General features: G+C 42.8%; 1 protein-coding gene across 3 annotated transcripts in view; it reads right to left on the bottom strand.

Moving 5' to 3' along the window:
- erg (ETS transcription factor ERG) overlaps positions 1-12,299 on the bottom strand; it is a 45,576-nt gene extending 33,277 nt beyond the window's left edge. For all 3 annotated transcript variants that reach the window (XM_024012092.2, XM_024012091.2, XM_024012090.2), the window contains exon 1: positions 12,029-12,299. In XM_024012092.2, coding sequence (XP_023867860.1) covers positions 12,029-12,046 — 18 coding nt within the window. In that variant the 5' untranslated portion in view covers positions 12,047-12,299. The remainder of the gene's footprint in view (positions 1-12,028) is intronic.
- Between the last annotated feature and the right edge of the window lie 11,632 nt (positions 12,300-23,931).

The following is a 23,931-nucleotide window of genomic DNA, read 5'->3' on the forward strand; positions in this document are numbered from 1 at the left end:
TGGTGTGGTGTGGCTGCTCACAGGAAGCTCCCCTTCTCCCAGCATTTCCTGCATTGAAAGTTCCTGATAGTGCAGGAGGGGTATCAGGAGATGGGGAGTGCACAAGAGGAAGTGCTCGTCCATCGGCATTTTGATTGTGGCCGAAAGACTTGAAACACTAATGGAGTTGATGGGTGGATGAAGAGAGGGAGAAAGAGAGAAAAAGGGAGGGAGTGGGAGGGAGTACGTCCTACCATTTTAACACAGCAGGACATTGGGCAGTCAACCTTGCCATAACGTCAGTAGTGCAGGTTAAGGCCTCACACTTCCCACTCCTGCCATCAGGCGCATCAGTGATGTAGTGGAGGGTATATGCCGTATACTCGCTTAGTTTTCAGTGGGCATTGGGTATACTCACTTCCTAATCCCCACGATGCGTATCAAAATAGTGTAGTGGAGGTATACGCCGTATGAGGCTGATGGAATAGATCACAATATTTAGCTTAACATTTAACTATTATTTACTTACATTTTAGGCGCATAAATGTGCACCCGGCAGTAGGCCTACATGCAAATGTTCCAAAATAATGATGCCAATGATAGGCCTAACCTAGGGCTGTTGCGGTGACCGTATTACCATCACACGGTGGTCACAAGTCATGAAGGCAGTCAAATTCAACGTGACCATTTAGTCACAGAATTAGGCTTCTCCAAGCTCTGATGCTGCTGCTGGTCATTAGTAGCCTACCAAACTTGATAACTGCCTGGTACTCAGAACTCTGTTGTCCCTCTAATCACTCTGACATCAATGCAAATGTATTCGAAAATCGAAAACAGAGTGATGGCCTCTATTGATCCCATCAGCTTTCTATAGGCTAGGCCTGCTATATTTATTTCTCAACTTTCATAATATTAAGCACATTGCTTATCTTTACAACAGAACTATAGCCTACCTGACTGGCACAGGAAAAGTGTCCTCCATTTGCTGTTTAGATGCATAGATGACGTGTATTTTTCCCCCTTACCCTGTTTCAAGAGGATAATGGTCCATTCTAAATCAAAACAAATTTCACACAGACAAGATTAAATCAAGAATAGTCTGATGGGTGACAATAATAGCCTATCACAATTATATATTATCACTTGTGACTGATGCCCAGAGTAAATCAAGAAACAATATATTTTTTTTGCTACTTGTGTAATCTTTGTTGCACACCTCATGTACGCCACACTCTGGGCTAAGGGCACAATGGCTGCAAAGGGCATGGAATTTTTTTGTGTGCATTACGGCCACATAAAGGGGATGCCGCCAGGAAATTCGAGGCATTAGCAAGTGCTTGTCAAATTGAGAGACTAATGAAGTGTGTACAGCCTGCGCAAAAAACAAAGCAGAGCTCATGCCTTTCAAGCGCCGTTTAAAAAAAATCATCATTAGAGTCGCATCAAGCAGCCTTACAACGTATTAAAAATCAAAACATATAGCCCAATGTTTGTAGAACAACTAAAGTTACATGAATAACTCTAAATTAAGCATACATGAGTACCTATTTCTTTGTTAAAAGAATACAGGGGGTAATATTTTCGCATTAGCATAATTTGCTCTACAGATTAAACTGCCTCTTATTCAATTATTGCTCTTACTATATGCATATAAATCATACCATTGGAAAGAAAACAATCCCTAGTTTCTAAAACCGTTTCAATTTTGTCTCTGAGTGATACAGAAGTCATTCAACAGCACTTTCCATGACCAAGAACATAAAATCAAGATGTGTTATGCTGGCTTCAAAGCTCTGCCTATATATGGTCGTGCCCCCTATGACCAGAAACACACCTCATTCGCCTTCCTCTGGTTGTCAAGAGGACGTCAGAGGAGAAATTCTTTGTTTATCTGGGACTGACGTGAAATAGGACCCATTTCTTTGGCGTGACCGACAACTTCCGGATTTCTGAATGCTCGAATTTGAGCTGCGTTGGTGTACTGTTTTGCTGGCGTTATGTATGCAAACTATCTCCGTGTCGAATTTTGTTTGATACATGTGACCATATCATCGTAATGTATGTTTTTTCAATATAGTTTAATCAGATTATTTGAATTTTTCCGGGAGTTTTTCGGTGTACCGTTGTCGGATTGTATTTACGTTTGAGAAATTCGTGCCACTCGACCGGTACCTGTGCTAAATGGAGTGGGCAAGGAAGAATTCTGAACGGAACCAACGACTCATCTTGACAAAGGACACTTTGATCAACATTCTGATGAAAGATCAGCCATAGTAAGACCCAATTTACGATGTTATATCATATCTGTTGTGCATGTGAACTGGACGTGGGCGCCTAGCCGAATCTGCCTGGTAAAAATATTGTGTCCTTCGCTAACGTGGTTAGCTAATAGATTTACATATTCTGTCTTCCCTGTAAAACATTWWRAAAATCTGAAATGGTGGCTTTATTCACAAGACCTGTATCTTTCATCTGGTGTCTTGGACTTGTGATTTAATGATATTTAGATGCTACAAGTTACTTGTGACGCTATGCTAGCTGTGCTAATCAGTGGGGTGAGTTGCGGGGTGCTACCGGATCAGGGTTGGTGACTCGTGAGAAGTTAACCACTCAACACAGAATGGCTGCATGTGCGCACTTCCTCAAATCGTTTGGAGAAAATATCCTTTCTATTTTATTCAGCTTTGTTTAAATGTTTTCTTCATATTATAAAATAATATAAATTAATGCCACAGAATCCTAAGCAAATCTTGTCTGCTAAATGAGCTAGTGTAGCCCACAACCATTTGGCATAGCCAGATAAGGACCTAACATGAAGACAACTCAGAGTATGCTATTCTGTTCTTCTGAAAGACTACATTTCCTTTACATCATGTTTATTTAGACCTGTCTAAAATAAATAATGTATTTATTGTGAAGGTGTAAGCTATATTACATGGATTTATTTGACTTTTCAAAATGTAGACGTTCCAAAGGTCTGCATCAGTGGCTTGTAGGCTATGTGTGGAAGCTAGGAGATGCTAAATGTGTTTATTTTAATAAATGGTCAATTACCGTGAGACCGACAGTTATTTGCTTGAAAATCACCACCTGACGAAATTCCGTGACCGCCACAGCCCTAGCCTAACCATCCTCTGTTAGATGGAAAGGCTTTCCCAAAAACCTCAGTGAAATGTTAATTAGCTTCAAAGTAGCCTATGCTTTTAATTAGCTGTTTTATGATTTTGATATTCTCTTGTGAATTCTATGGTTTTTTACTAGATTTCCTGTAGTTGTTCATGTTGTCTGTCTGTAATTGTGTAATGACTTGGTGCTGCCTATCTTGGCCAGGACGCTCTTGAAAAAGAGATTTCAAATCTCAATGAGCCCTTCCTGAATAAATAAAGGTTAAATAAAAAACAAATAAAATATGCATACCTGGCAGAATGATATCATGATTATTTGCATCAATCAAATAACAATACAATGTCAAATGCAGGTAGCCTAGTCAAATAATTAGCATCCAATTACATTAACCATTACTCTCTCGCAGGAATTCCACTAACGGTCCGTATGTAGCCAAACGTAGCTGCTGCTCATTCTGTTTGCTCGAAAATGGATAAATGGTTAAAAAAAAGTAAGGCCCGTGTCCATAGAGACACATACCAGCTCTACTGGTAGTACTACCAGCAGTACTACCCCTGCACCTGTCGACGACACAAGTTGTTCTGCTTCCATGAGCACATCCAATGCTAGCATCAGTAATTCTACATTTGTTGTTAGCCCAGCTAGCATGGACACTGACAGTTGTGAATCTGATGCAGCCGAAGAGCTACTGCCCCCTTACCCGGGAAAGCATCGAACAACAGACAGTGTCGTTGAACCATCGAAGAGGCGCAAATATGATGAGAACTACGTTGATTTGGGGTTCACTTATATTGGGAGTAGTGCATTTCCTCAGCCACAGTGTAGTGCATTTCCTCAGCCACAGTGTGTTTAATGTGATAAAGTACTATCTCAAAACTTGATTAAACCTTCACTCTTGAGCAGACATTTAGAAACAAATCATGCCAATTTGAAAAATAAGCCCTAGGACTTTTTTGAGCGAGAATTAAGACGACTTTCGAGTAGTAAGACATGTATAAAAGCAACAGATACCATTAATAAGAGGGGGCTAGAAGTGTCTTATATGGTGAGCTACCGAGTGGCTAGGACAGGCAAGCCCCATACTATTGTGGAGGACTTAATTATTCCTGCTGCCACGGATATGGCTGGGACAATGCTTGGGGAAAAGGCCCCAAAAAACTATACAGACAATTCCTTCATCAAACAACACTGTTTCATGACGCATCAGTGACATGGCAGGAGATGTTTTGAAACAATTACTGCTTTGCATACAAGACAGTGAATTATAAGCGTTACAGCTGGATGAGTCAACAGACGTGGCGGGCCTTGCACAGCTGCTGGTATATGTCCGTTACGTTTATTGGGGGTTAATTAAGGAAGACATCCTCTTCTGCAAACCACTGGAAACCAGGACAACAGGAGAGGATATTTTTAAAGTACTGGACAGCTTTGTGACATCAAATTGACATTGGTGGTCAAGATGTGTTGGTATCTGTACTGATGGCGCAAAAACCATGACAGGGAGACATAGTGGAGTGGTAACTTGCGTGCAAGCAGTTGCTTCCAACGCCACTTGGGTACACTGCAGCATCCACCGAGAGGCTCTTGCTGCCAAGGGAATGCCTGACAGCTTGAAATACGTTTTGGACACTACAGTGAAAATGGTTAACTTTGTTAAAGCAAGGCCCCTGAACTCTATTTTCTGCACTATTCAATGATATGGGCAGCGAACCTATGAATTTCTGACTCTGTTGACAGCCTCATTTAACTGTTTCAATGGTGATGCCCTTTGCAACCACGTACCTATGTGAGAGTGGATTCTCGGCATTCACTAGCATTAAAACTAAATACAGGCACAGACCTGTGTGTGGAAAATGATTTAAGACTGAGACTCTCTCCAATACAACCCAACATTGCAGAGTTATGTGCATCCTTTCAAGTGCACCCTTCTCATTAACCCGTGGTGAGTTATTCACAATTTTCAATGAACAAATAAGGTTTTATATGTAAGATGGTTAAATAAAGAGCAAAATTATTGATTTTATTATATTATAATTTGTGCCCTGGTCCTATAAGAGCTCTTTGTCACTTCCCACGAGCCGGGTTGTGACAAAAACTCACAATCATTCTTATGTTTAATAAATGTATCGTGTAGTGTGTGTGTGGCAGGCTTACAATGATGGTAAAAAACAACATTTGAGAGTGCGCTGACCCTGGTACGCAGCTGGAGGTTGAATGTTTGAAGGGGTACGGGACTGTGAAAAGTTTGGGAACCACTGGTCTACACTATACTTGCTTGTTTTCTCACATAAACTGAAATTATGCGAACTATTAGAATCTTCGCACCCAGGAAATGGCGGCGCGATTTCTTCATATTGTTATGGACTTAGAAGATCAAATGTTGTTGTTTTTCTATTAAAAAAGTGTGACTTTGAGGGCAAACCTATGAATTTCTGACTCTGTTGACAGCCTCATTTATCTCTTTCAATAGTAGGCATACTATTAGTCTACTTGCACAGTACAGCTTGGGTTGGCCTGACTATGAAAGACCAATACGGGAATGATACTTTTATGTAATTCAGAGTGTATGTCACTTTCTCATATAATTTTTTTTAAAGGGCTCCTTTCCTTTGCCGGGTGGGCCCTTTAAAAAAAAAATATTAGAGTATACCCACATCTCCAGGCACCACTACACCACTGGGGGGCACCCATTCTGGATGTTGTTTTAGCAGCCCCCACCCTGATTTCACCAAAGATGGTGGATGAATGAAGATGTCCCACTCAGGCTGCTTACCATTGAAAATAAATGTCAGTTCCGGTCTAATTAACAAGGTGACTCTCCCATAGGCACCAGTGCCTTAGCAGCTGTGTTTGGTCTGCTTAGTTCATTGACTGTACATGAACCCTACTATGACTTGACAGAGACAAACCTTACTAGTCCAAAACACAAGATCCATTCTTCTGTTACATTTCCACAAAAGCCATTTCCTTAGCATAGAAAAGCAGTATGGTCTGTACATTACTGCTGGAAAGAGTGTTTTGTTTCAGAACAGAATTAATGTTGTTGCATCGTTGATGTCCTCCCCGGTCCTCCCCTCCTGCTCCGTGGCTCGACGACTCATTGCGAGCTCACAGAACAGGGCTCCGGGCAGCCGAGCGGAAATGGAGGAAAACTCGCCTCCCTGCGGACYTGGCATCCTTTCACTCCCTCCTCTCTACATTCTCCTCTTCTGTCTCTGCTGCTAAAGCCAMTTTCTACCACTCTAAATTCCAAGCATCTGCCTCTAACCCTAGGAAGCTCTTTGCCACCTTCTCCTCCCTCCTGAATCTCCTCCCTCCTGCCTCCCCCTTCCTCCCTCTCTGCTGATGACTTCGTCAACCATTTTGAAAAGAAGGTCGACGACATCCGATCCTCGTTTGCTAAGTCAACGAACACGCTGGTTCTGCTCACACTGCCCTACCCTGTGCTTTGACCTCTTTCTCCCTCTCTCTCCAGATGAAATCTCGCGCTCTTGTGACGGCCGGCCCGCCAACAACCTGCCCGCTTGACCCTATCCCCTCCTCTCTTCTCCAGACATTTCCGGAGACCTTCTCCCTTACCTCACCTCGCTCATCAACTCATCTTGACCGCTGGTACGTCCCTTCCGTCTTCAAGAGAGCGAGAGTTGCACCCCTTCTGAAAAAACCTACACTCGATCCCTCCGATGTCAACAACTACAGACCAGTATCCCTTTCTTTCTTTCTCTCCAAAACTCTTGAACGTGCGTCCTTGGCCAGCTCTCCTGCTATCTCTCTCAGAATGACCTTCTTGATCCAAATCAGTCAGGTTTCAAGACTAGTCATTCAACTGAGACTGCTCTTCTCTGTGTCACGGAGGCGCTCCGCACTGCTAAAGCTAACTCTCTCTCCTCTGCTCTCATCCTTCTAGACCTATCGGCTGCCTTTGATACTGTGAACCATCAGATCCCCTCTCCACCCTCTCCGAGCTGGCATCTCCGCGGCGGCCCACGCTTGGATTGCGTCCTACCTGACAGGTCGCTCCTACCAGGTGGCGTGGCGAGAATCTGTCTCCGCACCACGTGCTCTCACCACTGGTGTCCCCAGGGCTCTGTCTAGGCCCTCTCCTATTCTCGCTATACACCAAGTCACTTGGCTCTGTCATATCCTCACATGGTCTCTCCTATCATTGCTATGCAGACGACCACACAATTAATCTTCTCCTTTCCCCCCTCGGATAATCAGGTGGTGAATCGCATCTCTGCATGTCTGGCAGACATATCAGTGTGGATGACGGATCACCACCTCAAGCTGAACTCGGCAAGACGGAGCTGCTCTTCCTCCCGGGAAGGACTGCCCGTTTCCATGATTCGCCATCACGGTGACAATCCATTGTGTCCTCCTCCCAGAGTGCTAAGAACCTTGGCGTGATCCTGGACAACACCCTGTCGTTCTCAACTAACATCAAGGCGGTGACCCGTTCCTGTAGGTTCATGCTCTACAACATTCGCAGAGTACGACCCTGCCTCACGCAGGAAGCGGCGAGGTCCTAATCCAGGCACTTGTCATCTCCCGTCTGGATTACTGCAACTCGCTGTTGGCTGGGCTCCCTGCCTGTGCCATTAAACCCTACAACTCATCCAGAACGCCGCAGCCCGTCTGGTGTTCAACTTCTCCCAAGTTCTTCACGTCACCCGCTCCTCCGCTCTCTCCACTGGCTGAAGCTCGCATCCGCTACAAGATCAGTAGGTGCTTGCCTACGGAGCTGTGAGGGGAACGGCACCTCCGTACTTCAGGCTCTGATCAGGCCCTACACCCAAACAAGGGCACTGCGTTCATCCACCTCTGGCCTGCTCGCCTCCCTATCTGAGGAAGTACAGTTCCGCTCAGCCCAGTCAAAACTGTTCGCTGTCTCTGGCACCCCAATGGTGGAAACAAACTCCCTCACGACGCCAGGTCAGCGGAGTCAATCACCACCTTCCGGAGACACCTGAACCCCACCTCTTTAAGGAATACCTAGGATAGGATAAAGTAATCCTTCTAACCCCCCCCAACCTTTAAAAAGAGTTAGATGCACTATTGTAAAGTGGTTGTTCCACTGGATATCATAAGGTGAATGCACCAATTTGTAAGTCGCTCTGGATAAGAGCGTCTGCTAAATGACTTAAATGTAAATGTAATGTCCTATGATGAATAATTTTCAGAGGTCTTGATTTGGCAGTAACACATGTTATGGAGAAAGAGACGGAGCTGTTGCGTGTGGTACAGGCCACTTGTGATGTGTGAAACTATAATACAGTGTGAAACTTGGCTGTGGCCCACAATAAGCTTGGAAAGCTGCAGTTTGAAAAATGATGGGTGCATTTATTTCCATAGGTCAGTGACAAAGTTTGGCCACAGCCTCAGACACAAAGCCACAGTGCTACAGAGATTGGTTAGCCACAACTTCCTGTATTCCCCTCCGGTATGTGCATTACACACACACATACACGGCATCTGCATTGTTTGTCTCAGTTCTGTCCGTAGGCGGGTATGATAATCTGTTTTGTTTGTCCTGATATCCTGATGTGGTTGACTCAATGAATCGATGACACACTTTTCATTGTGAAATGTTGTACAATGTATTAAGTTAGTTCTTATTTATTTTTGTACATTTTAGGACTAAAGAAGTGGCTATGGGCTGACACATTTTTTTGTACCATTTTTCTTTTTTTTCTTTTCAAACAATAACAACCATGCAAAGTTAACAGGTAGGTCTACCATGAACATTTCTGATTGGTTAGGGATATGATCTGTTATCTGAATGATAAAAAAAATGCCCCTCCAAAAATGTTCCCTTATGTTCTGTGAACATTTCTTACTAGCTGTGTACTACATACTACTAGATACTAGAGGCCCCAACTCACTGGCCTCAGAAAAAACACTGTTTAAGACTATAGACTGTCCACTAAGGTTGGGTGGTATACCGTATATGGTATATTAACTGTATATACCGTATCCTGGGGTATTTCGAATTACCCTAGGTATGATTTTCCAATAGTGTCAATACGTTTTTTAAAATTATTATATATATTTATATAATTTTTTTATACTTTTTAAATAAATACCTGCAGTTAAGTTGTGCACTAGATAATAGATCAAGCAGATTGCGTTCATTATTTTGCCTGTTAGATAACTAGATAACTATGAAGCTTGCCAGTACTAGTTTCCCAAAACAGCTGTTCAAGCCAGTCATGTGTGTTTGTTTACAAAGAAACACAACGAGCAAACTGGGAGCACAACTTAAGTGAGGTGATCAAAATCAAATCAAATCAAACTTTATTTCTCACATGCGCCGAATACAACAAGTGTAGATCTTACCGTGAAATGCTTACATACAAGCCCTTAACCAACAGTGTAGTTCAAGAAGAGTTAAGAAAATATTTACCAAATAAACTGAAGTAAAAAAATAAATAAAATCCTCAACACGGGGGCCCCTCAGGGGTGCATGCTCAGTCCCCACTTGTACTCCCTGTTCACCCATGACTGCATGGCCAAGCACGACTCCAAAACCATCATTAAGTTTGCAGACGACACAACAGTGGTAGGCCTGATCACCGACAACGATAAGACAGCCTATAGGGAGGAGGTCAGAGACCTGGCAGTGTGGTTCCAGGATAACAACCTCTCCCTCAACGTGATCAAGACAAAGGAGATGATCGTGGACTACAGGAAAAGGAGGGCCGAGCACGCCCCCATTCTCAGCGACTGGGCTGCAGTGGAGCAGGTTGAGAGCTTCAAGTTCCTTGGTGTCCAGATCATCAACGAACTATCAGTGTCCAAACACACCAAGACAGTTGTGAAGAGGGCATGACAATGCCTATTCCGCCTAAGGAGACTGAAAAGATTTGGCATGGGTCCTCAGATCCTCAAAAAGTTATACAGCTGCACCACTGAGAGCATCCTGACTGGTTGCATCACTGCCTGGTATGGCAACTGCTCGGCCTCCGACCGCAAGGCACTACAGAGGGTAGTGCGTACGCCCCAGTACATCACTGGGACCAAGCTTCCTGCCATCCAGGACCTCTATACCAGGCGGTGTCAGAGGAAGGCCCTAAAAATTGTCAAAGACTCCAGCCACCCTAGTCATAGACTGTTCTCTCTGCTACCGCACGGAAACGGTACCGGAGCGCCAAGTCTATGTCCAAAAGGCTTCTTAACAGCTTCTACCCCCAAGCCATAAGACTCCTGAACAACTAATCAAATATCTACCCGGACTATTTACATTGACCCCCACCCCCATTTTTAACACTGCTGCTACTTTCTGTTAATTATCTATGCATAGTCACTTTACCTACATGTACATATTACATGAAATACCTTGACTAACCTGTGCCCCCACACATTGACTCTGTACCGGTACCCCCGTATATAGCCTCGTTACTGTTATTTTATTGTTGCTCTTAATTATTTGTTATTTTTGTAGTTTCTAGTTTCTACTTTTTTTCATATTTTTTTCATTATCTTAACACTTATTTTTCTTAAAACTGCATGGTTGGTTAAGGGCTTGTAAGTAAACTGTAAGGTCTACCTACACCTGTTGTATTCGGCACATCTGACAAATATAATTTGATTTGATTTTATAGCAATCCATAAAATATGATGTATCTCCATCAGGTACAAACCCGAAGAAGCGGTGATAACTGGAATTAACCCTGCCAAAGTTAACAGGGGGAGGTCGACAAACAAAGCAGCCTGCTTTAGAACTGTTTTAACAATGTTTTAACATTTCTAAATCAGTTCCACACAAAGCCAAAGCACCAAGAAGGAGTTTATAAACAGCGGTCATACTCCTTTCTCCCTGGGACCTCAACTGAAACGCAGAACCAGTGCCACAATATAACAGGTCACAAAGGAACAAGCTCCCTCTCCAAACATTTGGATTCTACTCCCAAACTGCAACTGTTTACATCCAATGCCAGCAAGACAGCTGATTATGTAATTATTGCTTCCCTGCCTTGGTTTTATTGTTCACACTGTGTTTAGGATCAGGTTGTAAACATCTTTGTGCTGACACTGGCAGATGCACTAGAGAGTGGAAAGCTTAGATGCCGTGTTTAATTAGGTTTCCAGGTGACTTAGACTCCCTAGCCAGTTTGTTCAGTATGTGGGTGAGACACCAATTGCTGCTTTCCTCCTCTGTCCATTGTCTTATAGGTCTTCTTACAGTAACACAAAGCTAGTTACTTGATAGACTAGGATAGCCATATCAAAGTATTAACTATTTACTACTACAGTATTTACAACTATTTACAATTAATTTAGATTTTGATGTGAACATAGGCATTAATGCAACAATAGCATGACAAAGTTTTCAGAAAATGTAAACCTCCAATCATTTTCAGTTTCTTCAGAACAGGATTACATTTTTCAGTTCAAAGCATCATTTTCTTAGATGGTTCTTTGACAAATACCACAGATTTTGAAAATATTTGTACGAAAATTTGCAAATCTTAGAAAACATAGAACATATCAAACTGCATGACTTCCCTGAAACAAAATAGAGAACAATACAAATTATTTGATTTTCTTTGGTAAAAATATCACAGCAAACATATTTTAACTTAAATAGTGGTGTCCCTCCAAATAATAATGGATAAAAATGTAAAGTCTGCTTCATTTGTTTAAAAGACAAGCCAGCTCAAATCACTTTAGCATCCGAAAGAATGAAATCGCAGATTTTGTCATTACCCCAAAGATTTTTTTAAACCGTGCAGGCCAGCCGAATAGGAAAAAGGACATTTGCAAAGAAATCTTGTCGTACCACTATGGCAGAAGGGTGTTACCCCTGCCTGTTTGGTAAGTATTTCTGTACAGTGCCACACAAACTAAAGACAATGCCCAAGCATTACAGAAAATGACCAATAAAATCCCAAAAGTTTGCGAAAACGTTCTAAAATGGATTTACCTTGATGGTGCTGGCCATATTTGTTCAGGACCTTTCAATCCTGGTAAAACACAATGGTATAAATTTGAATATAATTTTTTTCTGGACAGCAAGCTAGTTGAGGTTCCACTAAGCGTCGTTTGGAGCGGATGAGATTGTGCTAACGTTGGGAAGTGAAGTCAGCCAATAGCAGGAAGAGGTTTCTATTGGTTCTGGCCACCGCAACTCGAAGAAACAGGATATTTGGGAGTGAGGAGATAAGAAGTGTTAAAAAAAAGTTGTTATTCTTGATGATGTGTGTTAGAAGTTTTATTTTTTAGTGAGGAGGGGTAAGGTTGTAGGGGGGATCTAGCCAAGAAGGCTGATCTGAGGGGGTCTCTACTGACACAGGCAGGTGCGAAGTGTGTGTCTGTGTGTGTCTCAGACAGACATAAACCCATGACAGGATGCAGATGTCTGATCCTACGGTCCATACTTGACACGCTTGCCTGCCATGAGCCTCTCTAGAGGCCTAACAGTTGAGGATAGCTACAGTGAGGACGTCACTAACCTTGGCACAGAGCACTCAACACTTTCGAGAAGCTCATTTCACCACTTTTGAACAAGGGACATTTCAACATTACTACACACTTTTTAAATCTGTTTTTTATATACTCTACTTACATAAACTCAATTGAGTAGCATGTCAGGTCACATTTATGCCTCAATTTAGTAGACCACCTGCATAATAAACAGAACAACTGAACATCCTCACAATGAATTCAAATCGAATCAAATCAAATGTTATTTGTCACATACTTCATAAACAACAGGTGTAGACAACAGTGAAATTATTACATACGGGCCCTTCCCAACAATGCAGAGAGAAAGAAAATTGTGAAATAATAGAAAAGTAAAACACATAATAATAAAAGTAATAATAAATACTCAATGAGTAACGATAATTTGGCTATATACATGAGGTATCAGTACCGAGTCGATCTGCAGGGGTACAAGGTAACTAAGAATAAATGACAGATAATAAACAGTAGCAGCAGCATATGTGATGAGTAAAAAAAAGTTTGTGCAATTAAAGGCCCAGTGCAGTCAAAAACATGATGTTCTTATGTTTTATATATATTTCCACGCTATGAGGTTGGAATAATACTGTGAAATTATGAAAATTATGATAATGCCCTTTCAGTGTAGGAGCTGTTTGAAAATACCTGTTTTGATGGGATGGAGTTTTGGCCTGACTGGGGACATCACCAGGTGGTAAATTAGTTAATAGATCGACACAAAACAGAGTTACAAACAGAAATGATTTGATATTTTACCTTTAATGGTAATTGAATAGAGAAAGGGATGTGAGCGGCTCAGCCCCTCCTTTCTTCAGGAGGGTCTGAAGACTAGAAGTGAGAAAGCAGCAAAGCTGAGCAGCCCTGATAAGGAGGTGGAGTCAAGGAGCAAGTAAAGGAGAGGAAATCAGAGCGCAGCCTGACATCCTGCTGCCGACCTCTGTCAAAACACTTGTGACTAACCACCCCTGGTTCTGGACGCTGATTACACGCACACACACACAAACAGGCGGGGTCATACCTAGCTGCACTGTGACCTCTGACCTGAGACCACTCTCAGGTGTGCGGTAGAACCACGGTTCAAACCTGCAAGCCCTACCCTCAGTAGGACTCCATAATACTGACCGCAGTGGTTCTGTGGTCCAAGACAGCACGACAAGAGTTCACATTGCATTGTAAACTGACTGTGGCTTTGCATCATATCAGTTACAAAGAGAGGAAGTGGCTGTGACAAGAACAGTGTTTTCTCGATTTTGAAAGGAATTTAGTAATTTAACACCTGATATGTGACCACTATCTGCTATTGAATTACACGTCTGTTGATTTTGCAACAAATTAAGTTTGGGAGGGGGCAAAATACATTACCTGTATTATTTTGTACCAAAACCAACAAACACATGACAGCACTTAACTTGTGATTTCAAGTATTATTGATGGGTGTGCATTTTGTAAGACTTTGAAATGTTGCAAATATTTAGCATTGTCTTTAAACAGATGATCACAAGATAACATTACATCAAAGAAGAGCAGGAAGAGAAAAATCCAACAAAAGATCAGAAAATGTGCTAGTTATCAAAAAGTTTCGGCTTCTCTCTCTCTCCCTCAATCTCTCCTGTTGTCTGACTGGTTTAATGGCCTTCTGCAGGAAGTCTGTAGGATATAACCCCTGTTCCCCTCTCTCACTAAACCTGGGCCGCCCAACACTCCCGACACACAAACACACACAAAACGTTGGATTTCATCTAATTTTAACATTCTGTCATGAAGAACACATGTTCAACTTCATTAAAAATATATATTTTCCCATCTCAAATACTGTTGTTAGTGCCTATTAAGTGCCCAAATGTATCTTAAATCAGCCATAAATCCCCTGGGAAATGGAAGCTTGTTGTGTGCAAGCTTCCACTCCCCCCCACACACACACACCTCAACCATCCCAACCCTCCACCTCACCAAATCCCAGTCATCCTACCTCCATTACCCCCCACCCCCTACCCACTACCACCATACCCCCTCACTCCCCTTCACCATATCCCTTTCCACTATATTCATCTCTAACATATCCCCCTCCTCACCCCATCTCCATCTCATCTCCCTCACCCCATCTTTAGCATACCCCCCAGACACCCTCCTACTCCCCTACCCTCCACTCCATTTCCAACAGATCTTGCCTGGAAGCACTACCTCCACACGGGGCTGGGAAGCCGGGCTGCTCCCTCTCATAGGAATATCCTGTGTACTGCGATTAACCAACATTTCGGGGGAGTTTGACTTATTAAACAACTATTGATCGACGTCGGTTCAATTACTGGAATTCTATGTTTTTTTGTGAGCTCAACGCACCGTTTCTCTACAAAGAAATCAAATCATTCACGAGAGAAATTCATGCCACGATCACGTGCTAGTTGGAACTAGGAAACTCTGAAATGTCTGTCTTCCTAACTGGTTGAACACGTGTATAACTACAACCAATTAGTGACATTTTTGACTAGCATGTGAACGTGGCCAAAGTCTTGAACTATGAGGGATGCTGGGCTGAAAGGAGTTGTAGTTTTCATTATAAATATTCAACCTAGTGCAGTGCAGAAACGTGGTAATTAACTACAATGACCATAATCCACTGCGCCTGTTCTTCCCAAGCCTCTCTCAGCCTATTGCAGACAGTCTGAGCACTGATGGAGGGATTGTGCATTCCTGGTGTAACTCGGGCAGTTGTTGTTGCCATCCTGTACCTGTCCCGCAGGTGTGATGTTCGGATGTACCGATCCTGTGCAAGTGTTGTTACACGTGGTCTGCCACTGCGAGGATGATCAGCTGTCCGCCCTGTCTCCCTGTAGTGCTGTCTTAGGCGTCTCACAGTACGGACATTGCAATTTATTGCCCTGGCCACATCTGCAGTCCTCATGCCTCCTTGCAGCATGCCTAAGGCACGTTCACRCAGATGAGCAGGGACCCTGGGCATCTTTCTTTTGGTGTTTTTCATAGTCAGTAGAAAGGCCTCTTTAGTGTCCTAAGTTTTCATAACTGTGACCTTATTTGCCTACCGTCTGTAAGATGTTAGTGTCTTAACGACCGTTCCAGAAGTGCATGTTCATTAGTTTATGGTTCATTGAACAAGCATGGCAAACAGTGTTTAACCCTTTACAATGAAGATCTGTGAAGTTATTTGGATTTTTACGAATTATCTTTGAAAGACAGGGTCCTGAAAAAGGGAAGTTTCTTTTTTTGCTGAGTTTATATACAAAAAATATGTATTATAATATCGTCTTTGTATCTCAAAATCATTGTAATGTGGTTAACCTTAAAAATCTAAATGAAAATTCAACCAGAGAGCGCCCTTACATCATGGGATAAGGCGGCACTTGACCGTTGCACTTGAATCTTTCCTACAGTGAATGGCTAGGCCCACTATGCTATGAAACCACACACTATTGCAGAGACTTGATATTACCAGCTGCAATTCAAATGGTGAAAACAATGTGTGGAGAGGCAAAGGCACAAACTCACTTCAATATCTTTGTCAGATACATTTTTTTTTAAAGTATGATATTGCTAGCAATCAAGAAGAAACTCAGACTAAACAACTCAAAAACTCCTCCGCTCATGATCTCCAAATGGATGTTAGCTGTGAGTGCAGAGATTTTGACTTTTGTTCGCTACTCATGTCGGGGGATGCTATTCACAAGGACATATTGTTCTGTCTCATGATTCCCAAGCATGAAACGGAACAGGGGATGTTCAGTGTGCTGCGGGCTATACTGTTGAAAAACTGATTCCACGGGATCGAATGGTGGGCTTTTGCACAGATGGGGCTTCATCTATGGCGAGACAGCAGGCAGGCCTCTGCACTCTAGTTATGAATGTGTCTCCCTCTGTCATATGGACGCATTGTATGATAAACCGAGAGCAACTGGCGGCAAAAGAGCTGAGCACAGAACTCAGATATACTGTAGCAGGTAACTTTGATCATAAACTACATCAAACCACATCCACTGCGCACACTCCTGTTTGCAAAACTATGTGGAGATATGGGATTAGAGCATAACAACATTCTATTTCACACTGAGGCTTGGTGGTTATCGAGGGGGAGTGTTTGAGAGAGGAACTGTTGTCAGAGGAAATGTGTCTCCATGCCTATGTAAGACACATATTTGGGAAACTGAACAAACTGAACGCATGTGTGCAGGGGAAATACAAAAACATTCTACAGGTGAGTGACAGAATCAGTGGATTCAGAGGAAATAATTAGTATAGGAGAGAGTCTTTTAAAAGTGAACCGTGCCCCCTTCCCTTGGCTGTGCATGTTTCTAACAGAAAACAGCATCAGTAAGTGTCCCACACGAGTGATGAATGCTCACCTACAATGCTTCGAAGAGCACTTTGGGACCTACTCCCCAATCCATTTGACTGTGATCCTGGCTCAGTTGACATGCCGGTAAGTGAAATCGAACAGCTGATTGAGCTGTCATGTGATCTAATGCATTCACGGGACACTGTGGACAAGTTTTGGTTCCTGACTCAAAGTGAATACCCTGCTGTCTCCCGCTGAGCATTAATGCCGCGTTCAAAACAACTGGGAACTTGGAAATCGCCGACTTCCAACTTCAGTGCATTCAAGACAACTGGGAACTCGGGAAAAAAAATAGAACTCGGGAACTCTGGCCTCTTTCTAGAGCTCCGACTTTCCGATCTAATGATCACTGATATCATGATTTGACCTTGCATTCCCAGTTGCCTTGAAAGCACCATCAGTGCTCTCGTCTACATTAAACCCAAATATCGATCCAGGTTGGATGTGACAGCAGAGATGAGGTGCGCAGAGTCGACCACATCCCCTGACTGAGAAGCTCCGTCACGACATGCAACAAGCACACCCATTTCATTAGTGGTGGTGAGATAAGATACATTATGTCAGACTAATTTGCAATTGACTGTCATAGCCCCACATTAAAGTCCAAGTGAAAGTGCTAGTTAAGTGTTTTTATTTATTTAAAAAAAACATTTTTGGGGGGGGGGGTCGAGGTGAGGAGGAGGATTATTTAAGCTACTTTTTGAATAGGTAGGGTTCCAGATGTTTTTGGAAGATCGGCAGGGGGAAGCCATTGGGACGCCAGGACAGAGAAGAGCATAGCTTGAAGATAGGGAGGGGCAGTTCCTCTTGCTGTCCGTAGGTAAGCACCATGGTCTTGTAGTGGATGAGAACTTCGACTGGAAGCCAGTGGAGTGGGCAGAGGAGCAGGGTGACATGAGAGAACTTGGGAAGGTTGAAAACCAGGCGGGCTGCTTCGTTCTGGATAAGTTGCAGAGGTTTGATGGCACAAGCGGGGAGCCCAGCCAACAGGAAGTTGCAGTAGTCCAGAAGGGAGAGGACAAGTGCCTGGATTAGGACCTGCGCCGCTTCCTGTGTGAGGTAGGGTCGTACTCTACGGATGTTATAGAGTATGAACCTGCAGGAGCGAGTCACTGCTGTGATGTTTGCAGAGAAGGACAGGGTGTTGTACAAGGTTACACCAAGGTTCTTTGCATTCTGGGAGGGCGACACTGTGGAGTTGTCAACCATGATGGAGAGGTCTTTGAGCGGGCAGGTCTTTCCTGGGAGGAAGAGCAGCTCCGTCTTGTCGAGGTTGAGCTTGAGGTGGTGGGCCAACATCCAGTACAGTACGGGGAGCACTGAGATAATGTTAGATGATTGTCTGGCTGGTTGGCTGTTACTGCCTGAGCAAAGATCAGATGATGACTTTAAGAAATGAAAAATAATAAAGTCATCAAATAAAACTAAGTAATATACACAATATGAAATATTGTATTTAATGTCGTAATCGTAATTTCCTTTTTTTTCTATTGATGTCTACCCAATGTGGACCTGACAGAGACAATTAAATGTTTTTAATGTTTTGGCAATTGACTGTTCACTATATCATTGAATGTTCACTATATCTGGCTTTGGAATTTCCATAAAAAAGCTTTTTTATGTCATTATTTCATAATTATTTCACGAAAACCATGACCTCAAAAAGCACTAATTGCTCAGCACTAACGCACACACGCACACAAACACACACACACACAGTTTCACTTGGCTCGTTTATAAATACAGCAGCCCTGCTCCACGCAGCACATCCTCCACTTCAGGGGCTCCAGAAGAGGAGGAAGCTCCACTATAGACTTGTGTGCGTAAAAAGCCATATTGATGATCTTGGGCAAAATGCTTGGTGTCACAAGTGAATGTCTGGTTGTATGGGCTAGTGTGTTTAGAGCTGAACAATAGAGGAAGAGTGTGAAGGGCTCGGTCACATGCTGGGTACAGTATGTGTGGACTGTGGAGCACTTGGGCACACGGCTAATGCTAATGGAAATCCTCTGTTAATCCCAGTACAAAGGCAGGGCATTGGCAGATAGCCTACTGCAGGTAAAAGTGGAAGTGTTCCTAAGATGTGTCTCAATGGTACGTGACTCTGAAAAGTCCTCCTTGTAAATAGGTGAGGCAAAAGTGTTCCCTGAAAGAAAAATATTGATATAGCAGACCAAGTTAAGGCTCTAACGATCAATCTACCTTTCTCTCCCTCTCCCTCCATCAATGAATGGCTCACACTCTGCGCTGTCTGATGTCTACATGACTTGTTCGTGTTCAGCTCCTAGTGGAGTAAAGGGCCTCAACAGAGATTCTCCATCAAACACCCTCTGACGTAAACTACTGTAAACAACCAAACGTTGCTCTCTATGTTCAGCCTAATGACCAGGTATGTGTGCCTCCTGTGGCACAGGGCTCATAAACTCCATTAACAGTTGGCTGACGGCTAGAGCTCCTCCATTACCGTCTGAGAGCAGAGGGTTGAACAGATCCCTGTCTGTGTGCTGGTGGTCTGCCTGTGGTAGCCATGTGGGGAGGCAGGGTGGTCACAAGAGAGAGAGCAGGAAACCAGCATCCCTCTGCCATCCGACATTCACTATATGCCCGGCTGCCACAGACATTTATGGAGAATTACAGCGTGAGTAGTAGTACACCCATTCTGATGCTTTATAAGCATGTTTATGACCTATTGTTAACGTTAGTAAGGCTCCTTAGTGGCGTGTCATGCATAAAAGATTTGTAGGTTAGATTACAGTTCATGACGAGTATTATAATTCTGGGTCGGTTATATCATGTTAGCCTGCCTTCTCTGCGTATCAAATCAAATCAAATTGTATTGGTCACATACACTTATTTAGCAGATGTTATTGCGGGTGTAGCGAAATGCTTGTGTTCCTAGCTCCAACAGTGCAGTAGTATCTAACAGTTCACAACAATAGACATTAATCTAAAAGTAATAGAATGGAATATATAAATATTAGATTGAGCAATGTCGGAGTACAATTGACTAAAATACAGTAGAATAGAATACAGTATGTACATATGAGATGAGTAAAGCAGTATTTAGACATTATTTAAACATTATTAAAGTGAATAGTGTTCCATTATTAAAGTGGCCAGTGATTCCAAGTCTATGTATATAGGGCAGCAGCCTCTAAGGTGCAGGGTTACGTAACCAGGTGGAAGTCGGTTAGGGATGGCTATTTAACAGTCTGATGGCCTGATGGCTGTTTTTCAGTCTCTAGGTCCCAGCTTTGATGCATCTGTACTGACCTCACCTTCTGGATGATAGCGGGGTGAACAGGCCGTGGCTCGGATGGTTGATGTCCTTGATGATCTTTTTGGCATTCCTGTGACATCGGGTGCTGTACGTGTCCTGGAGGGCAGGTAGTTTGCCCCCAGTGATGCGTTGGGCAGACCGCACCACCCTCTGGAGAGCCCTGCGGTTGCCAGCGGTGCAGTTGCCGTACCAGACAGTGATACAGCCCGACAGGATGCTCTCAATTGTGCATCTGTAAAAGTTGTGAGGGTTTTAGGGCCATATTTCTTCAGCCTCCTGAGGTTGAAGAGGTGCTGTTGTGCCTTCTTCACCACACTGTCTGTGTGGTTATCAGCCTTTTATTTTGATTATGCACTTCACTAGAATTTTCTTTTTTTCTTCTTTACCCCCTAATTCACCATGTTTTCCTTCTTCTTTGTGTACATCTCCAATCATTTGTTTATTTCTCTTAAAAATCAAATTATGTAATTTTTTTATGGTTTTGTTCTATAAACATTGAAAGGGGAAGGTGATTACAAGCAAGATCAGTGTTTCTTACCTCTCCTGCTCATGTTCTTTTTGTTGACCTTTCAAACCTTTAATCATACATTTTTGGGGGTATTATCTTGTGTGCAAATAAATAAATACAAATAAATAAAATAATTGGTTTTCTTATTCACTGTGAGTTTTACTTCAGCAGTCCCATAAAAAAAATAAAGACTTAAAAGTTCCTGCCCACAATCCAGATAGACAACATTTCAAAGAATGTGCATTGGATTTAACAGCAGCTCATCTCTCTCGAAAGCCACTGCGTGAAAGCTTTGAGCTCAATGTATGAAAAGGACTTTGTAAATAAAGTTAGCAATATTACTCGCTATTAGGTATAAAACAAAACTGATGGGCATGTATCGTTTCCATTTAAGAACAGTAGCATATACAAATTAATTCTAACTTTTAGTTTCCCTCAGTCCAGCTCTATCTCGGTTCCTAAGCACTGTAAAACACTGACTGAGCACGGTCATCCCACCAGTTCAGAAGAGATCCTGTTGAGACTGAAGGAGTGAAGGGGGATATTTAAGGATCACTTACACCTAAACACAGCCTGGCAGTATCCTGCAGCAGCACTGCGTGGACGCTCATTTAGCATTACATAGCCTCCTGTAGCATTGTATTCATACAGGAGGAGGCAGGGAGGGAGAGAGGGAGATAGAGAGAGAGCGAGACAGAGAACCCCATATTATTTGAATTAATCACTGTGGCCAGACAGTTATATTAAAAATAACATAAATGTTTTAGCCTTCGGTCATGATGGCTCGTCTGTTGCTTGACAAAACACTTGCCTGAAGCTGACGGTATAAGGGGCTGTGGGCGCTCTCTGGCTCTTTCTGGCAAGCCACATGACCGTCATGTGTTTTCTATTTGACAGGAGCCATCCAATCTCGCTACGCGACATCATCACAATGATATATGACAGGATTGGACGGCACAGGGCACCAGTCACAGCACAGGCTCTATGGAACCTGACCCTGAAGTGATGGGATACGGTTTTAGACACAACATCATGCCACTCATTCGTAATACAAAGAAGGTTTTGTCCACAGTGTGTGTGATCGACTCATAATACAACGAAGCACGTGTCTACACTGATTTCAATGGGAGATATTAAACCATATGAAAATAAGCACAGTTCAGGCTTTACTGTGTTCCAAATTTGGCCTTGCAAGTTACAGTGTAGGCATGATGTGTCCAGTCGAGGAGTAATCTCACCCTAGATGTGTAGGGACAAACCAGGAAGTGGTAAACAACACGACTTGCCTCTGTACAGTCCGGGAGGAGAGGCGGTTGAAAGTTTGGAAAAAGTTAACTCAGAGAGGTCGTTTGGAGCCCAGACCAGCATGTTCACTTTCTAGCTACAATCTAGTTGTATTTATTCTACAGTGATGAGATTAAAGACAACCAAACAAACTAGAAACTATCCTAAAAGAAAACCTTGGGTTAAAGTAAGGTATAACTGTTAGGATAAGAAAAGCCAAAGTTTTACAGATATACAGTACCAGTCAAAAGTTTGGACCCACCTACTCATTCAAGGGTTTTTCTGGATTTTTACTATTTTCTACATTGTAGAATAATAGTGACGACATCAAAACTATGAAATAACACATATAGAATCATGTAGAAACCAAAAAACTGTTAAACAAATCAAAATATATTTTATATTTGAGATTCTTCCAAGTAACCACCCTTTGCCTTGATGACAGCTTTGCACACTCTTGGCATTCTCTCAACCAGCTTGAGGTCCGGTGATTGAGGTTGAGGTCCGGTGATTGTGGATCTGATACAGCACTCCATCGCTCTCCTTCTTGGTCAAATAGCCCTTACACAGCCTGGAGTAAATATATCACAGATAGTGTCACTAGCAAAGCACCCCCACACCATCACGCCTCCTCCTCCATGCTTCAAGGTGGGAACCACACATGCAGAGATCATCTGTTCACCTACTCTGCGTCTTACAAAGACACGGTGGTTGGAACCAAAAATCTCAAATTTGAACTCATCAGACCAAAGGACAGATTTGCACCAGTCTAATATCCATTGCTCATGTTTCTTGGACAAAGCAAGTCTCTTCTTCTTATTGTTGTCCTTTAGTAGTCGTTTCTTTGCAGCAATTCGACCATGGAGGCCTGATTCACGCAGTCTCCTCTGAACAGTTGATGTTGAGATGTGTCTCTTACTTGAACTCTGTGAAGCATTTATTTGGCCTGCAATTTCTGAGGCTGGTAACTCTAATGAACTTATCCTCTGCAGCAGAGGTAACTCTGGGTCTTCCTTTCCTGTGGCAGTCCTCATAAGAGCCAGTTTCATCATAGCGCTTGATGTTTTTTGCGACTGCACTTTTAAGACATGACTGACCTTCATGTCTTAAAGTACTAATGTACTGTCTTTTCTCTTTGCTTATTTGAGCTGTTATTGCCATAATATGGACTTGGTATTTTACCAAATAGGGCTGTCTTCTGTATACCACTCCTACCTTGTCACAACACAACTGATTGGCTCAAATGCATTAAGAAGGAAAGAAATTCCACAAATGTACTTTTAACAAGGCACACCTGTTAATTGAAATGCATTCCAGGTGACTACCTCATGAAGCTGGTTGAGAGAATGCCACGAGTGTGCAAAGCTGTCATCAAGGCAAAGGGTGGCTACTTTGAAGAATCTAAAATATATATTTTTTTAACTTTTTGGGTTACTACATGATTCCATATATGTTATTTCATAGTTTTGATGTCTTCACTATTATTCTACAATGTAGAAAAATTAAGAAAAATCCTTGAATGATTAGGGGTGTTCAAACTTTTGACTGGTACTCTACATTCCTCTCCAGCTAACCTCCTTTAAGTTAATTAAGGAAGAGTGCTGTTCTTCCTCCATAATTCATAATTCTCTATACACCATTGGAAGGTACCGTATTCTTGAAGGGGAGCTGTTCTTCTCTTCTAGCCATCCAGGTTGAAGTAGCTACCTATAAGTCTACCTGTGTTATCATAAGGGCAGAGACCCAGGCAGACTGCCTGCCACTCTGTGACATATTTCATTTGGCTAGACCCAGACCACTGGCACGCCAGCCCTCCGTGAGTCTCGCCACAAGACTGGCGGGGTGAAGCCACGAAGCAGGAAAGAATGTCCATGGCCAGGAGGGGAGAGGGACAGAATTCCTGCCTTCTCACGTCACCTTGCCAATTTATACTGTATATTCAGC

This window comes from Salvelinus sp. IW2-2015, linkage group LG20 (genome assembly GCF_002910315.2).
Source record: "Salvelinus sp. IW2-2015 linkage group LG20, ASM291031v2, whole genome shotgun sequence".
Taxonomy (NCBI): domain Eukaryota; kingdom Metazoa; phylum Chordata; class Actinopteri; order Salmoniformes; family Salmonidae; genus Salvelinus; species Salvelinus sp. IW2-2015.